The following is a 26,422-nucleotide window of genomic DNA, read 5'->3' as shown; positions in this document are numbered from 1 at the left end:
ACAAATTCAAAATAATGTCTATATTTCCTCCATGTTCATTGTCTTTCTAAAGTCATAAACTCAAAACCATACAATTCTCCCTTACAATGATTCCTTGGTGACTCTTCAGCTTTCACAGAAACGCAAACAGACATACATATGCACATACACTCACTGAGCATTTTATTAGAAACCATTGTACAACTGTTTATTTTATGCGATTATCTATTCAGCCAATAGTGTGGCAGCAGGGCAATGCATAAAATAATGCAGATATGGGTCAGGAGCTTCAGTTAATGTTCACATCAACCGTCAACATGGGAAAAAAAATTTGTTCTCAGTTATTTAGACCATGGCATGATTGTTGGTGCCAGACGGGCTGGTTTGAGTATTTCTGTAACTGCTGATCTCCTGGGATTTTCACACACAACAGTTTCTAGAGTTTACTCAGAATGGTGCCAAAAACAAAAAACATCCAGTGAGCGGCAGTTCTGTGGATGAAAATGTCTTGTTGATGACAGAGGTCAACAGAGAATGGCCAGACTGGTTTGAGCTGACAGAAAGGCTACGATAACTCAGATAACCATTCTGTACAATTGTAGTGAGCAGAATAGCATCTCAGAATGCACAACACGTCGAACCTTGAGGTGGATGAGCTACAATAGAAGAAGACCACGTCGGGAACTTTATTAGGACCATAGTGTTCCTCATAAAGTGCTCAGTGAGTGTAATTCATGTTTTAAATATTATATTAAAATTATTTTTAATTTAGAAATATCATATATGTGAATTGATTGCTATGAATTTTATTCTTATTATTTTTAAATATCCTCTTACTGCTACATCAAAGTCAACTCATGATGGCATTAAGACGATGAATTAGCTATAAAAAAAAATGACGTTAAAAATTGTTCTCAAAACTAGGAGTAACGTTCACAAAGACTGTGTTGTAGCATGTTTGTTTGTGCTCAGGTTATGCAGTAATGTTGTCAGGTATTTCAGCATCATTCAACATTGAAGTCAGTGGAAATGTGTACAATTCAGAGATTTTCAGATTCCCTGCACCAGCGCTGACTCAGGCACCAGCACCATTTCAGTGGAAAAGGTGTGTATGTGTGTGTGTGTGGCTCCTGCCGTGAGGTCGTGATTGTTTGGAGTCGAGCTGGTGACGAGCCCAGACCCTCCATACCGGCTGCCTCAGGGGAAGGACGGTGACACCTCTCTCACTCTCTCTCTCTGGCCCCACACAATACTCAGAGAGAGAAAATGAGGTGGGGAAGGGACAACAAACTGCCAACTTCCTGCCATTTTCTCCGAAAAAGAAACTTTAACTTCACACCACTGTCAGGCGTCTTTCTTTAGAGAGCCAGTCCAAAAAATCAACTTCAGTGCAAGAGTGTTCACAAAGAAAACCACAATAATGCTCTCTCTTTCTGTATGTCTGAGATTTAGAGTGTGTCTATGTGTTGGTGGGCCAGAAACAGAAGCCAGGGAATGCTTCTGACAGTGTGAAGCTCACGCCCAAAGATACTGCATCTCTTCAAGGGCATACCATCACACACACACACACACACACACACACACACACACACACACACGTTGGTGCAACTATCATTATGAGGACTCTCCATAGACATAATGATTTTTATACTGTACGAACTATAGATTCTATCCCCTAACCCTACCCCTAAACCTACCCTCACAAAAAACTTTCTGCATTTTTACATTTTCAATAAAACATCGTGTAGTATGTTTTTTAAGTGATTTGAAATATGGGGACACTAGAAATGTCCTCATAAACCACATTTATAGGATAATACCCTTGTAATTATCAGTTTGTAACATAAAAAAAAGTCCTCGTAACCCACTTAAGCCTGCCCACCCACCCACCCACACACACAAACACACACAAACACACACACACACACACACACACACACACACACACACACACACATTTTTCTATCATGGTGAGAACTTCCCATTGACTTATCTTGTTTATATACTGAGCTAATGGGATTTTCAATACCCTAACCCATAACCGGTAAAACATTATGTTCTTTTAGGTATGCATGCGAGTAATATGAACAGATTCTGGACATACTTCATCAGCGGATGTGGGTATTGACCCGTGACCAAACAAACATAGTAACTGTACTCTCTCAGCAAGGTCAGGTGCAATGGCCAAGGAACTGTCAAAAAAATAAGAAAAGGCCTGCACTCTGAAAACATCTCTTGAAAAGTAGTCTTTTATTGTTTAGCAGCAGGGGATTTAAAAACAAATGTTTTGGCCAAAAGCCTTCCTCAGTGTCCCGAATAGATGACATAATAACAAAAACCATGAAAATAATCTACTCTTGTTTTGTTGTAAAAGCACAATCTAAGCACAAGGAACAACTTTCATGGTATATATATCACTTAAAGTTGAAAGGAGCTGTCCAATTTGGGGTTCACCGCCGGTCTTTTAAATGCAGTGTTTTGATCGTGATGTCTCCTCAGTTCCTGAGGGATTATGGGATCGTAAAGTGTCCAGTTGGTCTGCACTTCAGAATCTCACTGGAAATAGTAAGTCATCCAGGTATTTCTTGCTTACTGTTTTATGAATACTGAGGATTTGGACATACTACTCCATTGGCATACTGTTTTTGGCATACTATATAGTATAAGTATGGACACGTGAATTTGGAGACAGTAGGTCAAAATTTCTTTGGCTGAAATCAGTCTGTTTATTGAAATTCGAATCACTGCTCCCCAGTGGCTGAAGCTGGAAGCTTTGTTTGACAGATGGGCACATGTGAGCTCCAGTTTTTGGGTGAAATGTCCACAGAGTGCCACCAAAAGTGAATTGTAAAGGGACTTCTATTTTTGTTTGTAAATGATCCTATGACTGTAATACAGTTAACAGCAATGCATATTTTATTAACCATATGTCCTAACCCAAACGCCGACTCTGAGGGCCAAAGTATACTTCGGGTGTCCGCGCTGCGGATCGCTCCAGGCACAGCATGTGTGACGTAAATTGCTTCATCAGCACAGCCCCGCGGCTTGACCGTGCGCCGCCTAGATTTTCTTGACCCGCACACTCAGTCCTCGGCTGTACGTGCCGCTGATGCATGCACCTGCTACTGATTGTACTAAAAGAGTATCACAAAGAAGTTGTGGTGCGCATACGTTAAACACGTTCATATTTGCTCACTGTCATAAGAGTATACTCACAAAGGCAACGCGGTCGACCAGGTGCGAGCCGATCCGGATCCGGAGTATGGAGTATAAACCTAACCGTCAGTGGCAAAACATTTTATTTTAGAGGTTAAATACAACCTCTTTATAGCACTCATTTTTGATTATGTGAATGTATTACTCCCTGGTTTCCACAAAACCAGAACCTGTGTCTCTGAAGCTGCTCTCGCAACATGTGATCAGTAGCACCACAGGAATAGGTAAACACATTTGAATTGATGTAAAGATGTCAGATGGGGGATGGGGGATGCTTGTCAGTAATTAAACAGAATGGGGTCGATGTCAGGGTACTGGAACATTTGGTAGCAACATGTTGAGTTCCCGTGTGATCATGTTGATTTAAACAGTAAGGTCAAACCTATTTCTACACAGGAAACCATTGAAAGTATAGCAAAGTGGCAACATCATCTTCTGTAAACACATAGACACAGCTGTGGTGGTGTAGCTATAGCTCACACATCAGCCATTGCCCTCTTTTAAATACACACATACACACAGACAGAGGAATTTCCCCTTACACCCCAAACCTCTCCTTATTTAGGAGAGAGGGAGAGCAGGGTGCAGCCACAGGGAGGAGGCGAGGGGAGGACACAGGGTGGAGGATTAAGAGGAGCTGGAGAGAAGAAGAAGGGTGTGGGGTTCAAGAATGAGTGTGTGTGTAAGGAAGGGAGATTTTGCCCTCCCACGCTGGTTGTGTGTTAGTGTGTGTGTAGCGGGGCCAATCCGACACACCCAGAGGGCAGTGAACCTCCACATCCTGCCCAGGGCGTCCGTTTGTCCAAACAGCTCAATTCTTTCTCCTCTCCTCTCTCTTTCTCCATTAAAACTGGTCTGACTGGAGGGGAAAGAGCAGGAGAGAGAGAAAGAGAAAGAGTGGGAGAGAGGCAGGGAGGGGGTTTGTCTATAAAGAACAGAACCCCCCCGTAAAAACAGAGGAGGAAGAAAAAGCCACGGAGTAAAATACAGCAGAAGAAAACAAACAGCAGGGCGTTGTCCTACCCTGAATGGGGAAGTTTGATGGTTTGGTGGTGTTCTAACCCCCTAACACACTCAAACACACACACACACACACACACACACACACACACCTCTTACCCTCTTCCTCCACGCCACTGTGCCTGGAGCTAGTGCATGAAGAGGAAACAGAACTGAAAGGAGGTTTAAACCCACACACATCACATGTTGATGAACATGTACGCAATCAAACACAATAATTTAGAGTGTATAAAAAACCCCTAAATGAGTAAGCCTGCTCTGGTCAAACAGATATATATATTGTCCGTTCTATAATCATGTCCCAGAATGCTCTACTCTCACTGTCTACCATTGACTACATTTACATGGACACCAGAAAGTGGGTTATTGTGAGAAAGCGGGTTATTGCGAGCAAGCAGCGTCCCCGTTTACATGCACTGTGTAAGCACCATAATCTTTACTCCCGTATAAATGCGGCTTGGCCAGTAAGTAGTTTTCTCCACAGCAACGTAATTTTCCCACAGCGCTTGTGTAAATAACAAACATGGTATCAGAGGAAGGTTTCACTATTTTATTCTCTGTTGCTTTGCTTTATTTCCAGATATTCCAGAGTTGTTGCTGTGTTTGTTTCCTTAACTTTCTATCGCAACCTGCAGTGGAATTGTACTGCAATAGTGGGGTTTCCCTCTTACATAAAACTCCGGGATTCCTTCAATGTACCAGTGCATATACCCGAACATGAGGGACCATGGATATTTTATAGAGGTGTTTATAAATTGGTATAGTTTATAGTGTATGTGCTTTCCCCACTATACTCCCCAGAAATGTTTTGTTGATTTGTTGTTAGGCTCAATCCTATGACATTTGTTATTCAGTCTGTTCCATGCACATGCGCACTCCTCAAAAACCTATTAGAAAGCTGTTTATGTGTTAACATGGCCACATAAGCAGCTGTCTCCAGGAGAAACCTAGGTGTGTTAAACTGCTTTCTCTTAATCCCTTAAACGGTGTAAGGAAATCTGCGTTCTCGTTTTCATGATGTTTCAGAACGCCACTTTCTGCAAAAACCCTGATATAAATGCGGTCATTGAGTGTGTTCACATGCACGATCTTACACCGACTATGCTTAACAAGCCACTGTGTGTGGTCAAGTAAATGGCTTAAACAGTTTTCCTTTATCAGGGCAAGGTCATAAACAGCTTAAGCAAAAACTGGTCAGCACACATAGATTTTTGTCCATTACCCCAATTTAGCATTGAATGTAAGCACCTTTACTGGTGGTCTTACCAGCGTATACATTCTGCGCATGCCTTTTTACGTTTTGATGTCAAAAGAGGGGAATAACCTGATGATTTCTGATGTCATGTAAATGGGGTTTTCTTGCATTGTGGGATTTTTTGACTCAGGAGATTTTAATGAGGATGGTGTGTCACAATAAATTAGGGATGCACCAATACAAAATACAGATATGCGATTATTTAGAACAACATCTGCCGATACCAATACCAATTTGGTGGTTCTGGCTTTTTTATGCTACTTTGTTTCAAATAATTGATCATGTAAATATTAAATGTATTAACTATGTCTCTACATGTTTTCCACGAGTAACTGTTCACAGTTATAAACAAAACACTGAATCAAAAAGCACACGATTAACTCACTTTAACTGAATTCCGAATAGCCTCCTGTAAGGCTCATATTAAATGGGTATGGTTTCTTAATTTTATAAAGCTTGTCCCTTTTTAGCAGAAGAAGCAGTCTCCATTTCAGCTTTATCAAACTCGTCATCTTCCTTGCTGTGTCAAAGATTAATCAAATTAGTCATGTTAAATGTTTTAAATGTAGTTCCACCTCGTGAAATTCTAGAAGTGCAAAGCTTACAAGTTGCAACTCTGCTGTCATTGTCACCCAATTCAAAGTAATTCCACACAAGAGACATTTTCTTTCACACACAGCACAAGTTGTTATGCCCCTTTTTGACAGGAAATGATTACCCCTGATCATTGGCTGTTTTTAATCAACCAGCTATGATGTCCAATTATGATGAACATAATTGCTTTTATCGGCCATTATTGATGATTGGCCAATACTTCGTGTGTATCACTACAAAGAATGCAAGGGTTTGTGAAAGTAACACTTCACCGTTTTGTTGTAGGCATCCATTGACCAATGAGAATTTCAGAAAGGTGGGACCAGTTGTGTTTTCAGAAATTCAATTCATGGTATTCCTGCTCGATTTCAAACTGACCCGGCTCTTTCCGAACCCTCAAAAGGGATCTTAAGCATTCCTATCCGTCAAACACTCCTTTTTCTAGAGTGTCAATTGCCTTAACTGATTGATGCATTAAAGACACAAGTGTGTCATGAGAGCAGGCAGGCAATTTCCATTAAAGAGGAAAGAAACAAAAGAACTTTCCTGCAAGAGGAGGACAGTACCGGCTACCCCTAATGAATCTCGAGAACAGTTTTGAGTATGATGGTGAGCGACGAGACCAAAGTGTGCCCTGCCCCCTCCCGTCCGTCGTGATTAATGGGATTATCCTCCATTAAACAGCCCACCACGATACTAAGTGGCTTGTCTCATTCTGTTCCCCTAAAGACGTCTATTACATCGCCATAAGCCAGTTGAGCGCTGTCTTCTTCCTCCAAACAGGTTCATTTCTTACAATGTCGAAAACTCACTTTGTGTTGAGGAAATGGATATTTATGTGGGTGTGGACTCAACTGTACAGATTCCTGATGAATGCTGCTGTTTTCACCAAAAATTTTATGAGGGAGCTGTGACCTAGTGGTTCTCCAGACCCGTATCTGCATGATTTTATGTATTGCACTGCTGCCACACGATTGGCTGATTAGATAATCGCATGAAGAAGTACAGGTGTTCCTAATAAAGTGCTCAGTGAGTTTATTTGTTGTGCAAATGTAAAATAAAGTGAAACAGAGTCTGAAGCATTGCTGCCAGTAGGCATTGCACCTTTCCCACTGTCCTAAAGGATAGGCTGGTACCCCATGGACACAGTTTGGGATTTTCTAATCTGCAAGCCCAAATGGAACCTCTTATGGCTCCTTCTCCTTTTGTCATCACTCCATCTCTGCTGAACAGCTCTGGCATTCTGCTGCAAGGGCAGGGAGTGCTTATGTTTTGGAAAATGACATCATAATCATCGTCATCTTCATTGGCCAAAGCCGTGACACAGTGGTGCTTCCTGGCTTGAGACACCTCTTGGCTGTAGAGGCCAAAGTGTCTATATACAGTATAAAGGATTCTGGTATAATGTTGGAGACTGGAGCACTGATGCAGGGGAACTCCTCTGTGAGGTGAATTCTTCTGCCCATGATAAATTCCAGAGTGTTCACTTTGAAAGAGACTGATAGAGAAACACACATGGATGGGAGGTGAGGTGTCATCGCAGACATGCTTTTATATATAAACTGTATATATACAGTACTGTGCAAAAGTCTTAGGCACATAAGATGTTTCACAAAAACATTTGTCTTAAGATGGTTATTTATATCCGCTACTTTAGTGTGTCAATAGGAAATATACATTTTATATTCCCAAACGTTCCTTTTGCAAACAGAATAGAATAGAAGAACAGGGAGCCCTGCAACAGATGGCATGTCCCTCACAAAGCCCCCCATTAAACATTGTGTACAGTCTGGGATTACACGAAGAGACAGAAGTAATTGAGACTAATAAATAAAAGAACTGTGGCGAATTCTCCAAGAAGCTTGGAACATCCTATCTGCCAACAACCAAGAAAAACTGTGTCCAGGTGTAAGTAGGAGAATTGGTGGTGTTTTGAAGGCAAAAGTTTTCACACCAAATATCGATTTAGCTCTTTTTCTGTTTACTGGACTTTGTATGACGTTAATTGATTAATTAAAACTATTTATGTCATTATTTTTTAAAGAAATCCTCACTTTGAAAGTTTTTCACAAGTGCCTAAAACTTTTGCACAGTACTGTATATATATATATATATAGAGACTTGAAAAACAAATAGCCTAAAAATATAAAACTAAAGGACAGATCAATTATAGATTGACTGATAACACAGAATAAAAGAATATAGTTTAAAGAGAAATTTAAATCAACAGCTTGTCACACATGAGACTACTTTATAGACATTAAACTTCTCCTTATATTGTCTCTGTATTCTTTAAACCAGTATAAATACCTGAAGTAAACTAAAAAGCTATTATACACTGGTCAATTAATACCTAATTGTATGGCCTGTTTTTATAAACAGTGGGAGATCGAGAGGCAGAAAGAGAGAGACAGCAGAGAGGCGAGAGAATGGTGAGGCGGAACACAAGAACTCTGTCTGACAGTCCGACATGACGCCTTTCCTCAGAACAAACAAGCATTCAGACACATTGTGGGGCAACACATAATGCCATGGGGGTGATGAGAAAGAGAGAGAAAGAAACAAGACAAAGAAAGAGAGACCAGACAGCAGTGAAGGTCATCTGGTGGGATGAGGAGTGCAAAATCTTCACTAACTCAAAAGAATAATATAGCTGCAAGCAGCAATTATCGGGGCCAAGCACAGGAATGGCAAAAATTTGTGAAAATAGCATTTTTGTGAATATTTTAGGCAAACTGCTCAAAAAGCAATGAATAGAATCACTTATAATGTAATATACATTGTTCTTGGTATCAGCCAAGGAGTCTATAAATTACAATAGACTAAAATTATCAAAAGTTATTAGCATTTTTAGAAACATCATTATGATTTGATTACAAAATATGTCTCGGTGCAGCATGATACATCTTATCGTATTTCAATTATTTTATCAAAATACACACACTTATATCAATCAGACAGTAAGTATACTGAAGAGCTAGTTCAGCCCATTAACTGGCACCGTCCCATATATGGGATGTTTTTCTGCTTTTTTAGCATTTTTTTTAATGTTTATTGGAATATATTACCTTCATATCCGACTTTAATCATGACAAACCTAATATCGTTTGAAAGCTTCAAGTCTCTAGCTTTGAAATATGCCCACTGGTCAATCAAACCAGATCAAAGGCTGCATGGCCTCTCCAAAATGTGCATTGGCTGTTTCAGTGAATAGATCCAGCCAATGGATCGCTAGCCAAGATTTGATTGACAGGTCATGTAGCCACTGGTATGATGTTTCTATGGTTACATGGGTTGGCCTTGCTCATTCCAGAACAGTGACGTCATCCTAGTGTTTGCTTGGATAGAGAACTTAAGGCCACCATTACGCTCTGAGCTTTCTTCCGTTTCTGATGACCAATCGGAGCAGAAATCTAAATTTTTCGCTGCTTCTTTCAATGGATCTATGCAAAAACAATATAATCTAGCCAGATTTGAGTACTTTGGAATAAGTTCCACAGTTCTGAGGAGGAATAAATGCTTAATCGGCAGGAACGCATATTCTTTGTTTGGACTCATAGCAGCTATACGGCTATGGCTACATGCACTTGTGCTGATCAGTGTGAATGAATGGGCTCTTTGGATCATTTATTATTTTATTTAGTGGTGTAAACAAACTATTATATAATTTATAGCAAAAAATATATGATACATTTGTTAGAAATGTGAATAATTACTGGCTTCCACTGCTAACAATACCAGTTTCAGCCATTTCTAATAACCGATTGGAGCCGAAATCTAACATTTTCACGCTTCTTTCAATGGATCTATGCAAAAACACTACAATCTAGCTAGATTTGAGTACTTTGGAATAAGTTCCATGCAGTTTTGAGGAGGAATAAACGCCAAACCGGTAGGAGCGCATATTCTGTGTTTGGATTCATAGCAGCTATAGGGCTAAAGCTAAATGCCCAGGCACTGTTCAGTGTGAATGAATGGGCTCTTTGGATCATTTATTATTTTATTTAGTTGTGTAAACAAACTATGATATCATTTAAGGCAGAAAAATATGATATGTTTGTTAGAAATGTGAATAATTACTGGCTTCCACTGCTAACAACACTTACATTGTAACCATGCATTTTAAATATAATTATAATTATAATCTGTAATGAATTTCATATAATGTTTTGCAATAAAATAGTGTGTCCTCATATGTGGTTTGAGCGGTGTTTCTTAAATTAGTTTTTCAAAAAAATTCAGAAATTACTTTTATTCACTCTTGCACCAATGGAGTTCTGATATCATTTTCATTTTTGGTACTGCGCCTAGTAAATGTTTGATAAATATGGTATTTTATAATTTATTTACTTGAAATTTGGGACATAACTTGGTTTGATGTATGGCTTTAATTTTCTGCAATTTCTTTTGGGTGCTACATATATTTTTTATATATATTTTTAATAAATGAAATAAAAGTTTAGTGCATTGCATTTTCATTTCAACAAACTTAAACTTCTATAACCTTTTTTAATTAACTTAACTGATTTCACTTGCACAATAATCTCCCAAGAGTCTTCTTTAAAAAGAGAGCAAAATTGGGTCTCTAGTCCCAAGCATTCAAGAGTAACCACCATTTAAATTTGAAAATGTAATTTTCTGGTAAATGCTAAAAAAGGGGAGTGCCAGTTAATGGGATAGTATACTGAATATTTGTTATTTAAAAAAATGCAGTGCAGTGAGTCAGATGTTTGTTTATTAAATGTTCTGGGTTGTTTTCCCAAAAGCATTGTTAGTGTAAGTTGATCGTAGGTACCACAGGCACCAATGGTCTTTACGAGTAACTTTTGGTTAACACAGCCCTGAGTGATTCCATTCATTCAGTTGAACGATTTATCAGACTGAATCAACATGTAAGTTTGTAAGAGTGAATTATTTAAAGAGGTGATGCTATAGAGTAAGAAAGTAAATTTAGTGGAACGAGTGAAAATTACAACAAGAAGTGTTTTTTGGTACTATTTGGTGGTACACGTTTTTTTGGTGTTGTTACATTCAGTTTAGACTGCAAGCTCACAAAAACTTTTGATTAGCATGGTCTGAAGATGATCTGAGTAAAATTTGGTTAAAATGCGATTATTGCTGTGGGAGGAGTTCGAAAATGTAGGTTTTCAATTAAATTAATAATGGCCGACAGGAAGTTTGGCCGACCATGACAAATGTAGTAACGTTGAACTCAGCTTGACCCAAGGTATCTATCAAAGGTTATTAGCATTTTTATATATTTAGGTGGCCCTGTCCTGAAACTTGTTGAGCACCTTCAGGGTATCATGCCGATGACACATATCGAGTTTCATAACGATACGGCAATACGTTTGTAAAATACAGCATTTTACAACAAAATTCAAAATGGCTGATTCCCAAAATGGCCGACATAGGCTAAATTTATATCATTCGACACGGTATGCCCCACAGAATCTAAAGAGACCAGTTTCGTGATTTGAGGACAAACTGTTCAAAAGTTATTAACAAAAATAGCCATTTTTAAATTTCCTGACCTGTAGGGGGCACTGTGCCAAAACGCTCACCTCAGGGCATGATGGCTATCACACATACCAAGTTTCATCACAATCTGTCAAAGCGTTCTTGAGATACAGCCTCAAATCCACGTTCAACTGGCACGTTCTTTGTTGAATTTGTTGAAGCGCCATTCAAAAACAGTTTGTTCTATCAAAATTGTTTTATTACATTTTTTTCCTGAATGTCTCCAGATGATGCACGCCAATTTTTGTGTTACGGCCTAGGACGAATTCGAAAAAATATGTTTTTCTGAAAATGCAAAATGCCGGAGAATCTAGTTGGCGGAAATTGAAACCATTGTATGCTTTCAACTCGAGCTTAGGAATCAGGGTAAAATTTCATATGTATACATAATAATAATAATAATAATAATAATAAAAACACTAACAGAAACACTAACAGAAACAGAAACAATAGGTGCCTACGCACAGTGCTTGGCCCCTAATACGAAATCACATTGGATAAGTGAAAGGGAGAGAAAGACAAAAAAATCAATTTTTGCATTGTATCTCAGACCCCTTCAAGAATAAATTCTGCCGATTGAGAAAATATGCAGTTTTGCACATCCCTAGTAAAGATATGAAAAAGATGGACAGAGTAAAATAGAAAGAAAGGCAATGAGAGGCAAAGCGTGAGGGGGTTAAATATTTTTTTATTTATTAAGTTCAACTTGTGAAATATGAAATCTATTTTGGTTTTAATGGAGAGGGAGGAAATGTGAAAGTAGATTATTAAACTGGGAGAAAGCTGCGAGGGAGGGGGCAAAATCCAGAGGTGTTCAGGGTGGGAGGGTTGAGATCTGTTCACAATGTTTTAAATATTAAAGCTGTTTCAGGTTTAATGAGGTGTAAATACTATGGGGAGAGTGGTAAGAGGATGGGGGTTAAAGGGGCCTCTCTCTCATTATTTTAAGCACACACCTTTGACTATAGAGACCTAGAGAGGGAGATGTAAAAACAGAAAGACAGAGCTGATGAGTTAAGAAAGATATGGTGAAGAGACAAGAGGGGGATGACGACACTGTTACAGGACATTATGGCTGTTCAGAGAGTTAAATTATGGGTGTTTATTTACAGAAGGGCGGACACGCAAATATACGCACTTGCTAAACAACATGCATACATTCAAGTTTAAGACAGCATGATATCAAAACTGACCTCATCATTTTCCATATTCATGTCCTTGGTTTTATTGTGTCTAATTCAATAGTGTATGATGTTCTTTAAAAAAAGTTATTGTTCTCATAATCTCACATCAGAATTTAATAACTTTCTCTGCTTCATAAATGACTTTTCTATTCTGCTGACATAACTGCCAAATAAGTGAGCAAGTGAGTTAGTAAGTGAGGGAATGAGTGAATGAGATAGCAGGTGAGTGAATGAATAAGTGAGGTAGTGAGTGAGGTAGTGAGTGGGTGGGTGAATATATAAGTGAGTAAGGTAGCAAGTGAATGAAAGAATAATTGAGCTAGTGAGTGAATGAGTGTAAAATGGTGTAGAATGGCCACTGGATGAGCTCCACACTGTGAATGTTTCAGCCTTTGACAGAGAGAAGTGCAAAATAGCTCCATAGCGGAGTGCTCTGTTAAACACAACACTTGCTAAATATTTCCACACTGTTAATACAACTGCTTTACAATCAGATGTGTGCATAAATCTGTGTGTGTGTGTTTTTGAAATCACAGACAAGCACCCAATGGCGACATACAGAATACATCTACATCTGTACACAAATAGAGAAACCACACACACCTCGTCTGAGGAACAAAGATTCGCCAATTAAAAAGAGAATAACACTTTTAGCACAACCTTTAAAAACCCTCAGTGACTGTAAATGTGAGAAAGATCTAAATGTGGGATTTTCTTCTCTTATCGTGCTGTGGATGAGGAAGGGGAAGACCACACTGATCTTCATCTAGTTTTTAGTATTTTTCTGATCAGCCAATAGCCTTGATTATGAGCAGATAATCTAAAATCAAGTATCAGTGGCCATTTCCTGACCAGCTTCAAAAATCCCCTGTTGATAGTGTAAAGTTCACAGCGTGGCTCCCCTTCCAACCACAGAAACCCCCACTTAATTTAGGAGTAAACCTGCAACATTAATAACACTCCAACTAGGGGGGCCTGGGTAGCTCAGTGGTAAAAGACGCTGGCTACCACCCCTGGAGTTTGCTAGTTCGAATCCCAGGGCATGCTGAGTGACTCCAGCCATGTCTCCTAAGCAACCAAATTGGCCCAGTTGCTAGGGAGGGTAGAGTCACATGGGGTAACCTCCTCGTGGTCGCTATAGTGTGGTTCATTCTCGGTGGGGCGTGTGGTGAGTTGAGCATGTATGCCATGGTGGGTGGCATGAAGCATCCACACGCGCTATGTCTCCGTGGCAACACGCTCAACAAGCCACGTGATAAGATGCACGGGTTGATGGTCTCAGACGCGGAGGCAACTGGGATTCATCCTCCACCACCCGGATTGAAGCGAATCACTATGCAACCACAAGGACTTAAAAGTGCATTGGGAATTAGGCATTCCAAATTGGGTGAAAAAGGGAAAAAAAAAAAAAGTTGCCATAGCATATCATCAAAGAAGAGCTGGGTGAAGTTCTGAAGTTTTCCCACCTCACAAAAGTCAACGCTAATGCATTCTAGGGCTGGGCGATATATTAAATATTCCAGCATGAATATTCAAGCATGAACACATGGGAAGTTGACATGTTGCTACCAAATGCGATAGATAGCGTGTTGCACAAGCAGCCTCAAGAGACACAGGTTCTGGTCCCATGGAAACCAGGAAGTAATCTGGTTCACATAATGACGATTGTGATTCAGAGCTTGCATTTTCCCTCCAAGATTACATTTTTACTTCACTCACTCAACTCAAATAAAAACAACTTGCTTTTGGCACCACTCTGTGGACATTTCACCCAGAAACTGGAGCTCACACAAAAAGGATATGGCTGCAGGCAGAGCTCAAAAAAGTGGCAGGAGCTCCAAACCGACATCAAAGATATAGGGAGCCCCTTTTGTTTCTGTTTTATGTCTGTCCGAATTAGTACTGAGTACCTGCTTAAAAACAGAATTGAGGGTGCAGTTCAGGCTCACTTTTCGGGCAGTCTGTGTGTGGTGCGCACTCTCTTTCCCAGGGTGAAGTCGGCATAAATGGATTTGAACTCGCGACTCCAGGGGTGGTAGTCAGCGTCAATACTCAGCTACCCAGGACCCTCAGATCGAAGTTGTTGTTGAGTTCAGTCGATAGCTGTATTGCATTGTCAGTGCTGTCTTGTTCGATTCACAACAATATCATATTAGCCGGATAGCTATCTAGCGGCTACCATAACAGCAGGGCAATGTAGCTGCTAGCCTGCTAATACTTCCTAACATGCTGATTTCATGACTGTAATTCAGTTAGCTAGTTGTGTGTATAACTTTGCCAGACTGCTTGTGCTTTTAGCGAGACGTACCTGATCTGATCATCTAGATATAGAACATCGAGAATTACTTAAAAGTTTATCATCTATATCGATAAATATCGCTATAGTTTTATCACCCAGCTCTAGCTATAACTGTGTCTATCTATTTGACGCTTTTGTTTTCTTTACCAAACCGAATGCTCCAGACTTGATATGAACCACGGTGCAAATGTTTACCGAACTGTGGGTGGCGAACCGTATGGTTCATTTTTTTTTTTTTTTACAGAGGACTGTTACATCCCTAATAAATAAATAAAAATGTATTTATTTTTTGTCACCCAGCACTAATGCCTACAATAGTGGCCTCTATCTGACACAGGTTATGGAATGGGTGTTGTTTTAAGACTCTGTGAGAAACTGTGAGAAAGGGGTGTTGTTTTAAGGGTCTGTGAGACAGGGAGCTGTGACTCAGGCCTGTGTAAGATACATTGTGGGTTTGTGTTAGGGAAGAGCATGGTTGGTTGCTCAAAGGAGAGATCTGGCTTTCTGAAGAGCCCTGAGATAAGTTTCCGTCACAGTGTACATACATACCCACACACTCACACACACTAATGGGCGAGAGAGTTTGCTTCTCATGATGAGAGTAATGTAATTGTAGTACATGTAAAAGGGTGGGTCAAACTGATAGAGCTGCAATTAAGTACAACAAATAACTGTAGGAGTATACAGAAAAGGATGAGTACTACATGACAACAAACAAAAACGTAGATAGCAGCGCTCTGCATACTTCTCTAATAACTACAAATCTACTGTCCTTTAAAATCTGTTTGCTTCAATTAATAGCGAACTACCTGAATAATAACATATCCAGGTTAATTGCATTTGAGGGTAACTTTATTACCACATTGAGTACTGTGTTTAATTTCCCTGCCACAGTAAGGCAAAAACGCTTGTTAAGTATATACAACAGAATTGCATTCGTGTAGTTGCATAGAGTATTATTCTGGCTAAAGAATGGTTTTCAAAATTTGGGTTATCTACACTCAAGATCTATGTCCATCTATTTTTACAAAGACCAGCAAACATCTGCATAGTGCATCCTCAGCACCTTTCAAGAACTGCAATGGCTTGCTGCATTGGTCAGTAAGCTGCTCCAGAAGGGAATGTCCAATCATATCCCGTGTTCATTCAACAGGGGCCTGAATTGGGGCTCAGTGGAACTTAACCTAAGTTGTGTGCAAAAAAGCTCAATTCCATTATCTGACTACTATGTTACAGTATTTATTTACCATCTAATCTCTATTGTGACAAGGTCATATAAACATGGGCAAACAGTAACAATAAGCAATGAGCCAATTAGGATAAGCTGTTATTGGAAAAGAGAAATAGCTGGAAGCCAAGTCTTTAGACAGTACTCTGACTTTACTGTCATTTTGGTCTGGGCTCCCTAATCGTTTAAAAACCACATCCTCACACTGACAAAAATCTAGATAAAAAAAAGAGGAAAAAACATTTGTCTCTTCACACAGAAACTTGCACTGTTTGGAATAGCATACTACTCTTACAATTACTGCAGTGTATAGGGGTATATGTATGATGTGTGTATGCACAGAAACCTAGATGACCTTCTTTCTACATTTGCCAAAATGAGCAGCGTACTGCGTGGAATCCTCAATCCCACAATGCAAAACGTTTGACTTCAACTTCCATTTCCAGTGTTACGAATGAACCAAAAGTAATATCAGCCACCGATTTAAAAGCCTCTCTCTTGACTCATTATTTGATTCGGACTAAAAAAGCTTAAGACATTTTTACACAAAATTGGATTAAAAATGCAAAACTCTGTGAGAAAATCCTGAGATCCCATTTAGTGCTGTCAGTAAACGGCACCACTAACCATGCAAACCAGTACCCATGCAACTAGACACTTCCTGTGCCCTTTAACCAAATCTGGGAAAACTCTTCAGAAAGCTCTGTTGCTCCCTAATACTGCCTGGTGACTGGACCTCTTAATGAATACAGGTCACATGGAAATTGGATTTAGTTATGAAGTGATTTATATACAGAAAACTCTATTTGTATTGGATTCTATTCCTAATGTTTAAATGAAAAGTAAAACATGTTCATGTAAAATATAAAATAAAAAGAGTTAAGTGATAAAATACAAGTGATAAAATAAATAATTAATGTTTACTCTGTGCTTGTCATACAGATTCACCCATATAGTTTTAATAAAACAGCCAATATAATTAAGTCAGCCAAAAAAAATAATGTATTTCAAGAAGCATTATTTTAAAAAGGTAAGTTCAATAAAAACTGAAATATTTTATAGTTATATAGTCACTTGCAAACAAAATCATTGTTCCAACTCACTGAGTGAGTAAAAATTCTAATTATTCTAAGTAAAAATGTTTGATAAGCAGCACACTGTTGGATACAGTAGCCACAGCTGTTATCTGCTGTCCAGCTCTCAAGATAAGGTTTGGGCCTCTCTGTCTCATCCCCTTAAGAACCCAAGAATTGAGCAAGAAAATTATGAGTGAGCAGGGCCTTAGGGCTTTCATAACATGGCCTCATTCTCTTACCTTGATCTGACTCCTCCAAGCAATATTCTCCTCTTCATAGAGCAGATATGCCCCATATTATCAACTGACATCCAAAGCAATATTCAGTTCTGCAACCTTTTGGTTCCTTAGTGGACTGAGATTTACATGCAGTTAAGGACCCTATTTACTTTCTTAATGCACGTTTCTGGTGTTATTGTACACAATTCATTAGTGCACATTATGGCAAATAAAAAAAAATAAAAAGTTTTTCTTCATAATCTTTAAACACAATGTAATAATTTGCTCCGCCTCTGAAATGACTTTACTTTTCCACAGACGTCATGAATCCCTCCAACTTGGCTCAATTCTGGCATGTAATACCCACTTTTCACGATCCAATCAATAAGTCCCACCCTTAATTTTTTCTCATTAAAATCTCTGGTTTCACTTGGGATTACATCACATTACAGAAGTAAAATGAGTTGAGAGTGGCATTTCATGTTGACTTTAAGAAAATTAAAATCCATTTTGAACGTAATTATGTACATCTCACAAACTTGAACCTGACTAACACATTAGCTTTGGTTTATTTAGGGGTCAATGCATGTGGAATATGAATGTCTACCATTTGTGTTCCACACAAAGAATTGGGTGTGACTTTTGTGAGCATGTGAATATGTAGTAGAGTGAAGCGGTGTGTACTTAGATGTGTAGAGTCTTGCACTTGATATTTGATCTGTGGGGTTGGGTCAGCAAGTGCAGTTATTTCAGCTGAAGCCTCAGGTAGCAACACTGACAAACAGAGAGGATGAGCGAATGCCTTGAGAGTTAAGTAGGTAAACTCACGCTAAGCTGATGCAGATCTTCTTGTCTTCCCCTCCCTCTCTCTTTCACTTTATCCCTTCTTCTCCACACTTCAGAAGACCTTGGGGCACCCCCATACCATCACACACACACACACACACACACACACTCATACAATTTAATCCTCACACCGCCACCAAGGTCAATTCAATTATCCTGTTTTCTTAAAGTGTGTGTGTGCCCATTTCACAGTAGGCCCGCACAAATACACCAGAGATTAGGGCTGCCACACTTTAATGATCTACATACCTATAAGCAACAATATCTGAGACAGGTAGGGCCTCTTCCCCGCTTGCTAGCGCGATCTGCTCCTCATCATGGATTTTGTTTTTAGGTTGATGAGGCTGCCTCGTGTCCCTTGTGTGTTTTATATTAATGAGGAAATGAGTTTTTTCAACCCCAAATTCCCCACCTTAATCTGTGGTTTGTCATGCAGCTATACCATTAGTGCTACTACAATAATATTCATCTTCTTCAGAGTTCTATTTCTGAAATTCTGGGTAGGAATTATACAATCAAACACTCTGGTAAAGTATTCCTGAAGATTTACACCCAAGGGATTGGCAGGCAGTGCTTGCTAAGTATGCACTACTATGAAGTAAATATGCCCTAAGTCACATATGAAAGACCCAGCATCCATCCAAGAAAGGTCAACAAGCAGCTCAATGTTGATTTTTTTTTCCCAGTTACTGGAAAAGTAACCAGTAGTGATTTCCAGGCATTCAGTAAAAAACTTATCAGGTATGTGTATATTACAGAGTATGTCGACATAAATGGATGTTTGTGTCTGAAGTAGTTCTGCATGATTATGACAAAAATCATAATTGTCCATTATTTCCCTTTATATTGTGATTGATATTAATTTTAATTAATAGAATTTATATTAAAATACATGTGTGGGGTATATGTATGACACATTCTTTTTGTAGGCCACACATCCTTAAGTTCAGGAACACAATTACTTCATTGTCGTTCCATTTATCAGTACATCAAGACAGTACTTCACATTTGCCCACTTAGCAGAAAAACAAAACTGTTATTACATTTTTTTTTAAATGTTACAGAAAGCAAGCAACGGACATGTCTTTAATTGGTTACAATGCTCAACTGCTTCAACATTTTTTTTTAAGGAAGTAGACCTAAATGCAATGCTGTAATAGTCATAGTTTTTATGATTAGTAATCTCGATTATTTGTTCAATTAATAGTGCAGCCATACTGTGAAGTATGCCTTGTCCTGTCTGGTGATGCATTCACGTCATGACTGAATTAGCATTTTTAGGAGTTGAGTGAACATGAATGCCACCAAAAGTTGTAAATACAAGTGGGAAACTCATGATTTTCTTTGAGTCCCAACTTCCCGAGTTGGAGGCGTGTCCATTCAAGAATCATGGAGGAATAAAATTGTTATTCGTAATAATTCAGTTTTACTTGTGGATTTTGTACAGTTTAGTTTGTATCCATTTTTTGTTCTGTTAAAGAAAAATAGCAATAAAGCTTGCCAGAAAAAGATAACAGTGCAACAAAATTACATTTGCCATCATTATATATGGCAGCACAAGAATGATAAAATAGATAGGTAACAAATCAATGACACACTTAATGCATGTCTTTGTTCTTCATTTTGTTGCAATGGTGCTAAAAAGACTTCCTGTCTTTATCAGTAAGTGAAAAAGAGAGAAAAAATATTTAATAGAAAAACAGGAACGTTCTTTCCAACTAAAATCACTTGAACGCACATCACAACAAAGTACGAACTTCCCAGGAGGACTTTAACACAACTTGTAATTTGCATTGCAGACCTGATGAAATTACATTTGGAATGAAAATAAGCTTTTAACTGGAACTTATAAAACATAATCACACTAGTAAATCACAACTAAAACTAGAATTATACATTTTCTGAAGAATATGCCATGCCTATGATTTTTAATGCACTGATATTATAAAAGCATGCGGTTGCTTGGGTGTTCTGGGTGTTTGATAGGTGGTTAATACTGGCCCAAATCAAAAGAACCCATACCTAAAGTCATGATAATATGGTCCCTAGTTATGTGTATGACCCAGTAAATCTACTGGATTGTTGCACCAGTTTTATCGTCCGCCAAGTCTAATTGCTATGTAAATTAATAGCACACCTCTCCTCATCAAGCTTCACGATTTGAGGTATCATTCATGTCCACAACATAAACAGAGTGTGATGAATTCTGCTACAAAACCCCTAACCCTAATTATGAGCAATAGTAATGGTGATGCTTGCCTTTGCAATCACCACTAATAAAGCTAGTAAAACAGAAACTATCAACATAAACAAGTCAAACTCTCCTGCGGCAGTCTTACCTAGAATGTCCTGGTTGTTGTAGCTCCAGCCAGGGGTGGATAACATGGACGGTAGCGGCGATGCTGTCCGACTGTCCCCTTCATTTTGTTGGGTTATGTGCCTGACTGTATCCTTGTTCTTACGGTTCTTCCTGCGGCCTGAGCCAGGGTGTTGCCAGCTCCCCTCCCCTCTACCACCCTGCTCTCCAGGTGTTCCATGTGAACCTTGGCCAGCTCCGTCTTGCAAATTAGAGGGGGAGACCTGCTCCTCTTTGACCTGGACAGAACGGTAGTCAGTAGGCCACAAGGGCTGCAAACAAGCATCTTCTTGGCTCTCATGGCTTTTGGGTTCCTGGTCCTCTTTGCCATAGTTGCTACTGCCTTCATGGCAGCTGGCGATGGCTGAATCTCCAGATGAGTTTGCAGGGCTAGTGCGTCTGGCCAACCATGGCGAAGAGCTGCGACCTGAGATCATAGTCACCAATGACTCTGAGGCTCCGCCCACACCAGGCCCAGCCCCGCCTCCAATAGAAGTTACTACATTGCTCATTTCAATATCCGCAAGTTCATCTGCAAGCTCAGACCGAATACTGATGTCTAGTGCTGCTTTGATGAAGCCATGACATGCCTGGACAATGTCAGTCATCTGCAGGTAGCTCGCGGCTGACATCACCTCAATCACATTCTTGCTCGTAAGCGCCAAGTGTGCGGAGTACATGAAGTCAAGGATGGTCTTGAAGCCTTGAGCGGTGACAATGTCCAAGTGTGTGATAGTGGCCTGTTGCTCTGTGCCTTTCTTCACCTGGCAATAAAGTGTCTTGAAGTAGCGGCTGCTGCCCAGCAACACGTTCTTGTGTGCTTTGAAGATCTTGCCCTCCACGATCACACACACGTCGCACAGGATGCCATGCTGCCGCTGCTCATTCAGCTCACGCAGGAGCTGCCGGTAGTGCGATGTGATCTCCATGTCTTCCTTCCGGTTATTCATTGGACTAATGGGTTGCTGCTTCTCCTGAACAGAGTCTAGAAGAAAAAGAGGACAACATACAACACACCAAATCTGGTTAGTGCAGTTGCAGTAAAGGCAGGAAATAGACCATATTTTTTCAGCAGAAACAGAGAAAGACTCATTCAACTCAATGTGCAGGCCCTGCTGAAAAGACAATCTTAAGCCAGCCTAAGGTGGTTTGCTGGTCTTAGCTGGTTTAAGTTGGTCTAGCTGGTCTTCCAGCCTGGTCGATCAGGTGTTTAGCTGGTTTAGCAGGTCAGCCTGCTGATCTTCCAGCCTGATTGCATTAAAAGTGCTCAAAACCCCTCTAAAACTATGACAACAGACCAGCTTAACCAGCTCGATAATGCTTGCTGACCAGCTAACCATCATATGCCGAATGCACACAGTAAGATTTTTATGGTCCTTTTACAATTGTTGCTTGTCAGACTGTACAATATGATACCAGTGAGATCTTTGACTTGAAATAAGACTGATGAACTACTAAGAACAAAATGCTGTCGCTAGCATCTGAAGGCAGAGATGCTATCTGCAGCTGAAAAGAACAATTATGTGTACGTATATCGCTACAAAGAGATCTGCACAATCCCATAGGAGGCTAGTGATTTTATTGTATGTAACAGAATCGCTTACTGTTCCTTTAAACTGTCAGAACATTTCTTCATCCGCTTAGATTAAGAGAAGCACTCTAGTTTCACCATATTAGCAATTTGTTAACATTCACCGGTGTTACGGCGTGGAGTAAATTTGTCATCTCCGTTAGAACTCAGCGTGTTCTGACCTCGTATGAACTGAAACCAATAATTTTATGGCTCTGTTCACACATACCATCAATATGGAAATTTATGACCTCTAACCTGAAAATTGCAGTAAATTTTCTGGAAAAGGCTGTATGTGTGAAAAAGTGTTGCTTTTGTGCTGTATGTGTGAAAAGGTGTGGCTAATGTTGCTAAGACTTTGGTGCAAGTCGTCCCGATTGACAGCACTGACTGAGCCATTGTAGTCACATTGCATAACTGTGATGCAAAATTTGTGACACTGCCAGAACTTTGTCAGAGATTTATCGCAAAGGCAATTAATCGGTCATCTGTACACATAACCAACATAACTAACACTGATGTGTTAGTGATTAAAGACTGCCAATTTTGCCCTACTACAAGATAAATCTTTTAGAATCCCTGGAATTTGTTTCAGGTAGCAAAATCATGGCCAAAATTGCACAATGTGAACCTGGTATTAGGCTTAAAGATGGATTTTGCAGCAGGGATGGATTTAAACATAGCAAAACATTATCAAAGCATTATCAAATTAGCCAAAATATTTAACCAATGAACATGCAAGGGGCAGGAAGAGTAGAAATTTGTGAATGTCAGTGTTCCATTTCAACTAAAATCTGAGTTTTGTGACTGAAATTCTGTGTGGGCCTGGCAATCAGGAACTAGACTGAATATGTGATTGATTTTATGGCTGGCAAACGATTGCAGCAAACAACTTTAAGATGTTTAAAGGTGCACTCAGTAATTTTTCCCCATTAAAAATGTTTAACTCCTAAAGACATGAATTGTAATTCTGCAATATATGTAGGAAATCATGAGCACTCACATTAAAATGAAGACTTCAATCATATCAGTAATCTTATAAAAGCTGTTTTATTCTACACGGAGAGGGTCCGCACATGGGGGAAGCCATGTTAGAAATTTTGGAAAGTCTAAAATTACACAAAGATAAAAGTTACTGAGCGCACCTTTAAGAAGTGTGACAATTGACAGTCGCTGACACTGCTGCTTACTGCTTATGCATTTGTAGAAACCCTAAGATTGATACCAGGGCTCCAGACTAAAAAAATGTCATAGGAGCCATTGGCTCCTAAACTGAAACATTAAGGAGCCAAATGACAGAATTGCTCAATTTAGATAGCTGTTCAGAAACAAAATAGAAAGCCAAAGAATAGGAAAAAAACAGCTGATAACCTATTAATCAGAGGTTTAATAAACAGTATATATAGCTGAGAAGATAAGTTTGCATTCCCCTTTGTCTCATAAATGTTCACACCCCTTTCATAATTTATATAAATATAAGAAATTAAATTATTTATTTTTTTAATTTAGTACTGCTCTTCAGAATCTACATTACAGATATTTACATAAAGTATAGTATGCATATAGTAGTGTGTTGTCTTCTTGAGCATCAATTAATGTTTGCACCTTGTGTAATAGCTGTGTACAAGACAAAAGCTTGATTTATATATATATATATATATATATATATATATATATATATATATATATATATATATATATATATACACTGGCGGCCAAAAGTTTGGAATAATGTACAGATTTTGCTGTTTTGGAAGGAAATTGGTACTTTAATTCACCAAAGTGGCATTCAACTGATCACAAAATATAATCAGGACATTACTGATGTTAAAAACAGCACCATCACTATTTGAAAAAAGTCATTTTTAATCAAACCTAGACACGCCCCATTTCCAGCAGCCATCACACCAAAACCTTATCCTTGAGTAATCATGCTAAATTGCTAATTTGGTACTAGAAAATTACTTGCCATTATATCAAACACTGCTGAAAGCTATTTGGTTTGTTAAATTAAGCTTAACATTGGCATGGCATGTCTTAAGGTCAATATTAGGTCAAAAATGGCAAAAAAGAAACAGCTTTCTCTAGAAACTCATCAGTCAATCATTGTTTTGAGGAATGAAGGATATACAATGTTTGAAACTGCCAAAAAACTGAAGATTTCATACAAAGGTGTACACTACAGTCTTCAAAGACAAAGGACAACTGACTCTAACAAGGACAGAAAGAGATGTGGAAGGCCCAGATCCAACTAAACAAGAGGATAAGTACATCAGAGTCTCTAGTTTGAAAAATAGACACATCACATGTCCTCAGCTGACAGCTTCATTGAATTCTACCCACTCAACACCAGTTCCCTATCTGTCACTCACTCGACGTTGTGTCGATGTAGTGACACTAGGGGTCACTCATGGGAGCCCGAGACACCTCTGGTCTTTGATAAAAGGCCAATGAAAATTGGCGAGTGGTATTTGCATACCACTCCCCCGGACATACGGGTATAAAAGGAGCTGGTATGCAACCACTCATTCAGATTTTCTCTTCGGAGCCGAACGGTCGATGTCGACTGTTCATTCACCTCTGCTGGATCTGACAGCGCATTTCAGCGGCTTCTCCCTCCTCTGCACTGGTGCACTGCAGAGAACGCCCCTGGGAGCGTCGGCAGAAATAAGACAGTATATTTTTCTAAAAGAGTATATTTCTCTAAAAGAGCGGCACACACAGAAAGTATTTTTAAAGACGCGTCTTTTTAAAGATGCCTTTCCGTTTGTGTGTTATTCCTGGTTGCGGTCGTTATCTCTCAACTTCTGACGGTCAGATCGCTGTCTTTTGTGTCTGGGCGTGACCCACGCAGAGACATCGTTCGTGGATGGATCATGTACTCATTGCGAGAACATGACCATGGCAACGTTGCCACCCCAGCAGCTCCCCGCCTCGGTCCTTCTACCTACGGGTTTGAGGCCAGCGCGGCTAGCACTGGGGGCGATTTGGGGACCCCTATGGGACCACCTCTGCCGTGTATCCCCCCACGGACCTCCCATTCCCCAGCACGCTCATCTGAGCCCACGAAGCTGATGAGCTCTCGAGCGCAGCATCGGAGAGCAGGCTCGTCCAGTCGGACGTGGAAGCCTCAGCTGGGCTCCCACCCTCGGGTACGGTCACCCAGTCACAGGCTGACATGGAAATGACAGACATACTTTCCCAGGCACAGCCATGCCCCGCTCCAGTTCCTTTCTTCCCAGAAGTGCACGAGGAGCTGACAACGTCATGGGAGGCACCTTTTACTGCCCGGTCCCAATCTTTCAGCTCCCCCACCCTCACTACCATCGATGGTGGGGCAGCCAGGGGCTATTCGGCAATTCCCCTGGTGGATATGCCCGCAGAGCGCCGCCACCTGGCGCGGGTGCCCAAAGCTCCTGTCCAAAGCCTGTAGGTTCACGTCGTCCCTGATGGCCAAAGCCTACAGTGCCGCTGGACAAGCCGCCTCCGCCCTGCACGCCATGGCTCTCCTACAAGTCCACCAAGCCAAGGCGCTAAAGGAACTGCACGAGGGTAGTTCCACCCCAGATTTGATGCAGGAGCTGCGCTCGGCGACCGACCTTGCTCTCCGGGCGACGAAGGTCACAGTGCGGTCTCTCTGGCGGGCGATGTCCACCTTGGTGGTCCAGGAGTGCCACCTTTGGCTCAACCTGGTCGAGATGGGAGAGGCCGACAAGGCACGATTCCTTGCTGCCCCCATTTCCCAGGTTGGCCAATTCGGAGACACCATCGAAGACTTTACCCAGCAGTTCTCGACGGTGAAGCAGCAGATGGAGGCTATCCGGCACATCCTGCCCCGGCCCGGCTCAAGATCCCGCACCCCACCTGCTCATCGCCAAGGGCGTCCCCCTGCGGTGACTGCACCGGCTCCATCGCAGCCCGCCCCTTCAGCCCGACCCCGGCGTGGAGCCCACCGCAGGAAGCAGATGCCACCCGTCTCACAGCCGGCCGCCAAGAACCCACAAAAGGCTTTGAAGCACCTCTGAGACGGGCGACCCAGGGACGACGAAACCCACTGCCTT

The 26,422-nt window shown here is 40.4% G+C and overlaps 1 protein-coding gene across 3 annotated transcripts in view; it reads right to left on the bottom strand.

Moving 5' to 3' along the window:
• The window catches only part of LOC127420484 (zinc finger and BTB domain-containing protein 46-like), a 156,601-nt gene that overhangs the window by 71,183 nt on the left and 58,996 nt on the right, over window positions 1–26,422 (bottom strand). For all 3 annotated transcript variants that reach the window (XM_051662814.1, XM_051662812.1, XM_051662813.1), the window contains exon 2: window positions 20,775–21,776. In XM_051662814.1, the coding sequence (XP_051518774.1) occupies window positions 20,775–21,741 (967 nt within the window). In that variant the 5' untranslated portion in view covers window positions 21,742–21,776. The remainder of the gene's footprint in view (window positions 1–20,774; window positions 21,777–26,422) is intronic.

This window comes from Myxocyprinus asiaticus, chromosome 29, assembly GCF_019703515.2.
Source record: "Myxocyprinus asiaticus isolate MX2 ecotype Aquarium Trade chromosome 29, UBuf_Myxa_2, whole genome shotgun sequence".
Lineage (NCBI taxonomy): Eukaryota > Metazoa > Chordata > Actinopteri > Cypriniformes > Catostomidae > Myxocyprinus > Myxocyprinus asiaticus.
This window is presented reverse-complemented; position numbering and strand designations above follow the sequence as displayed.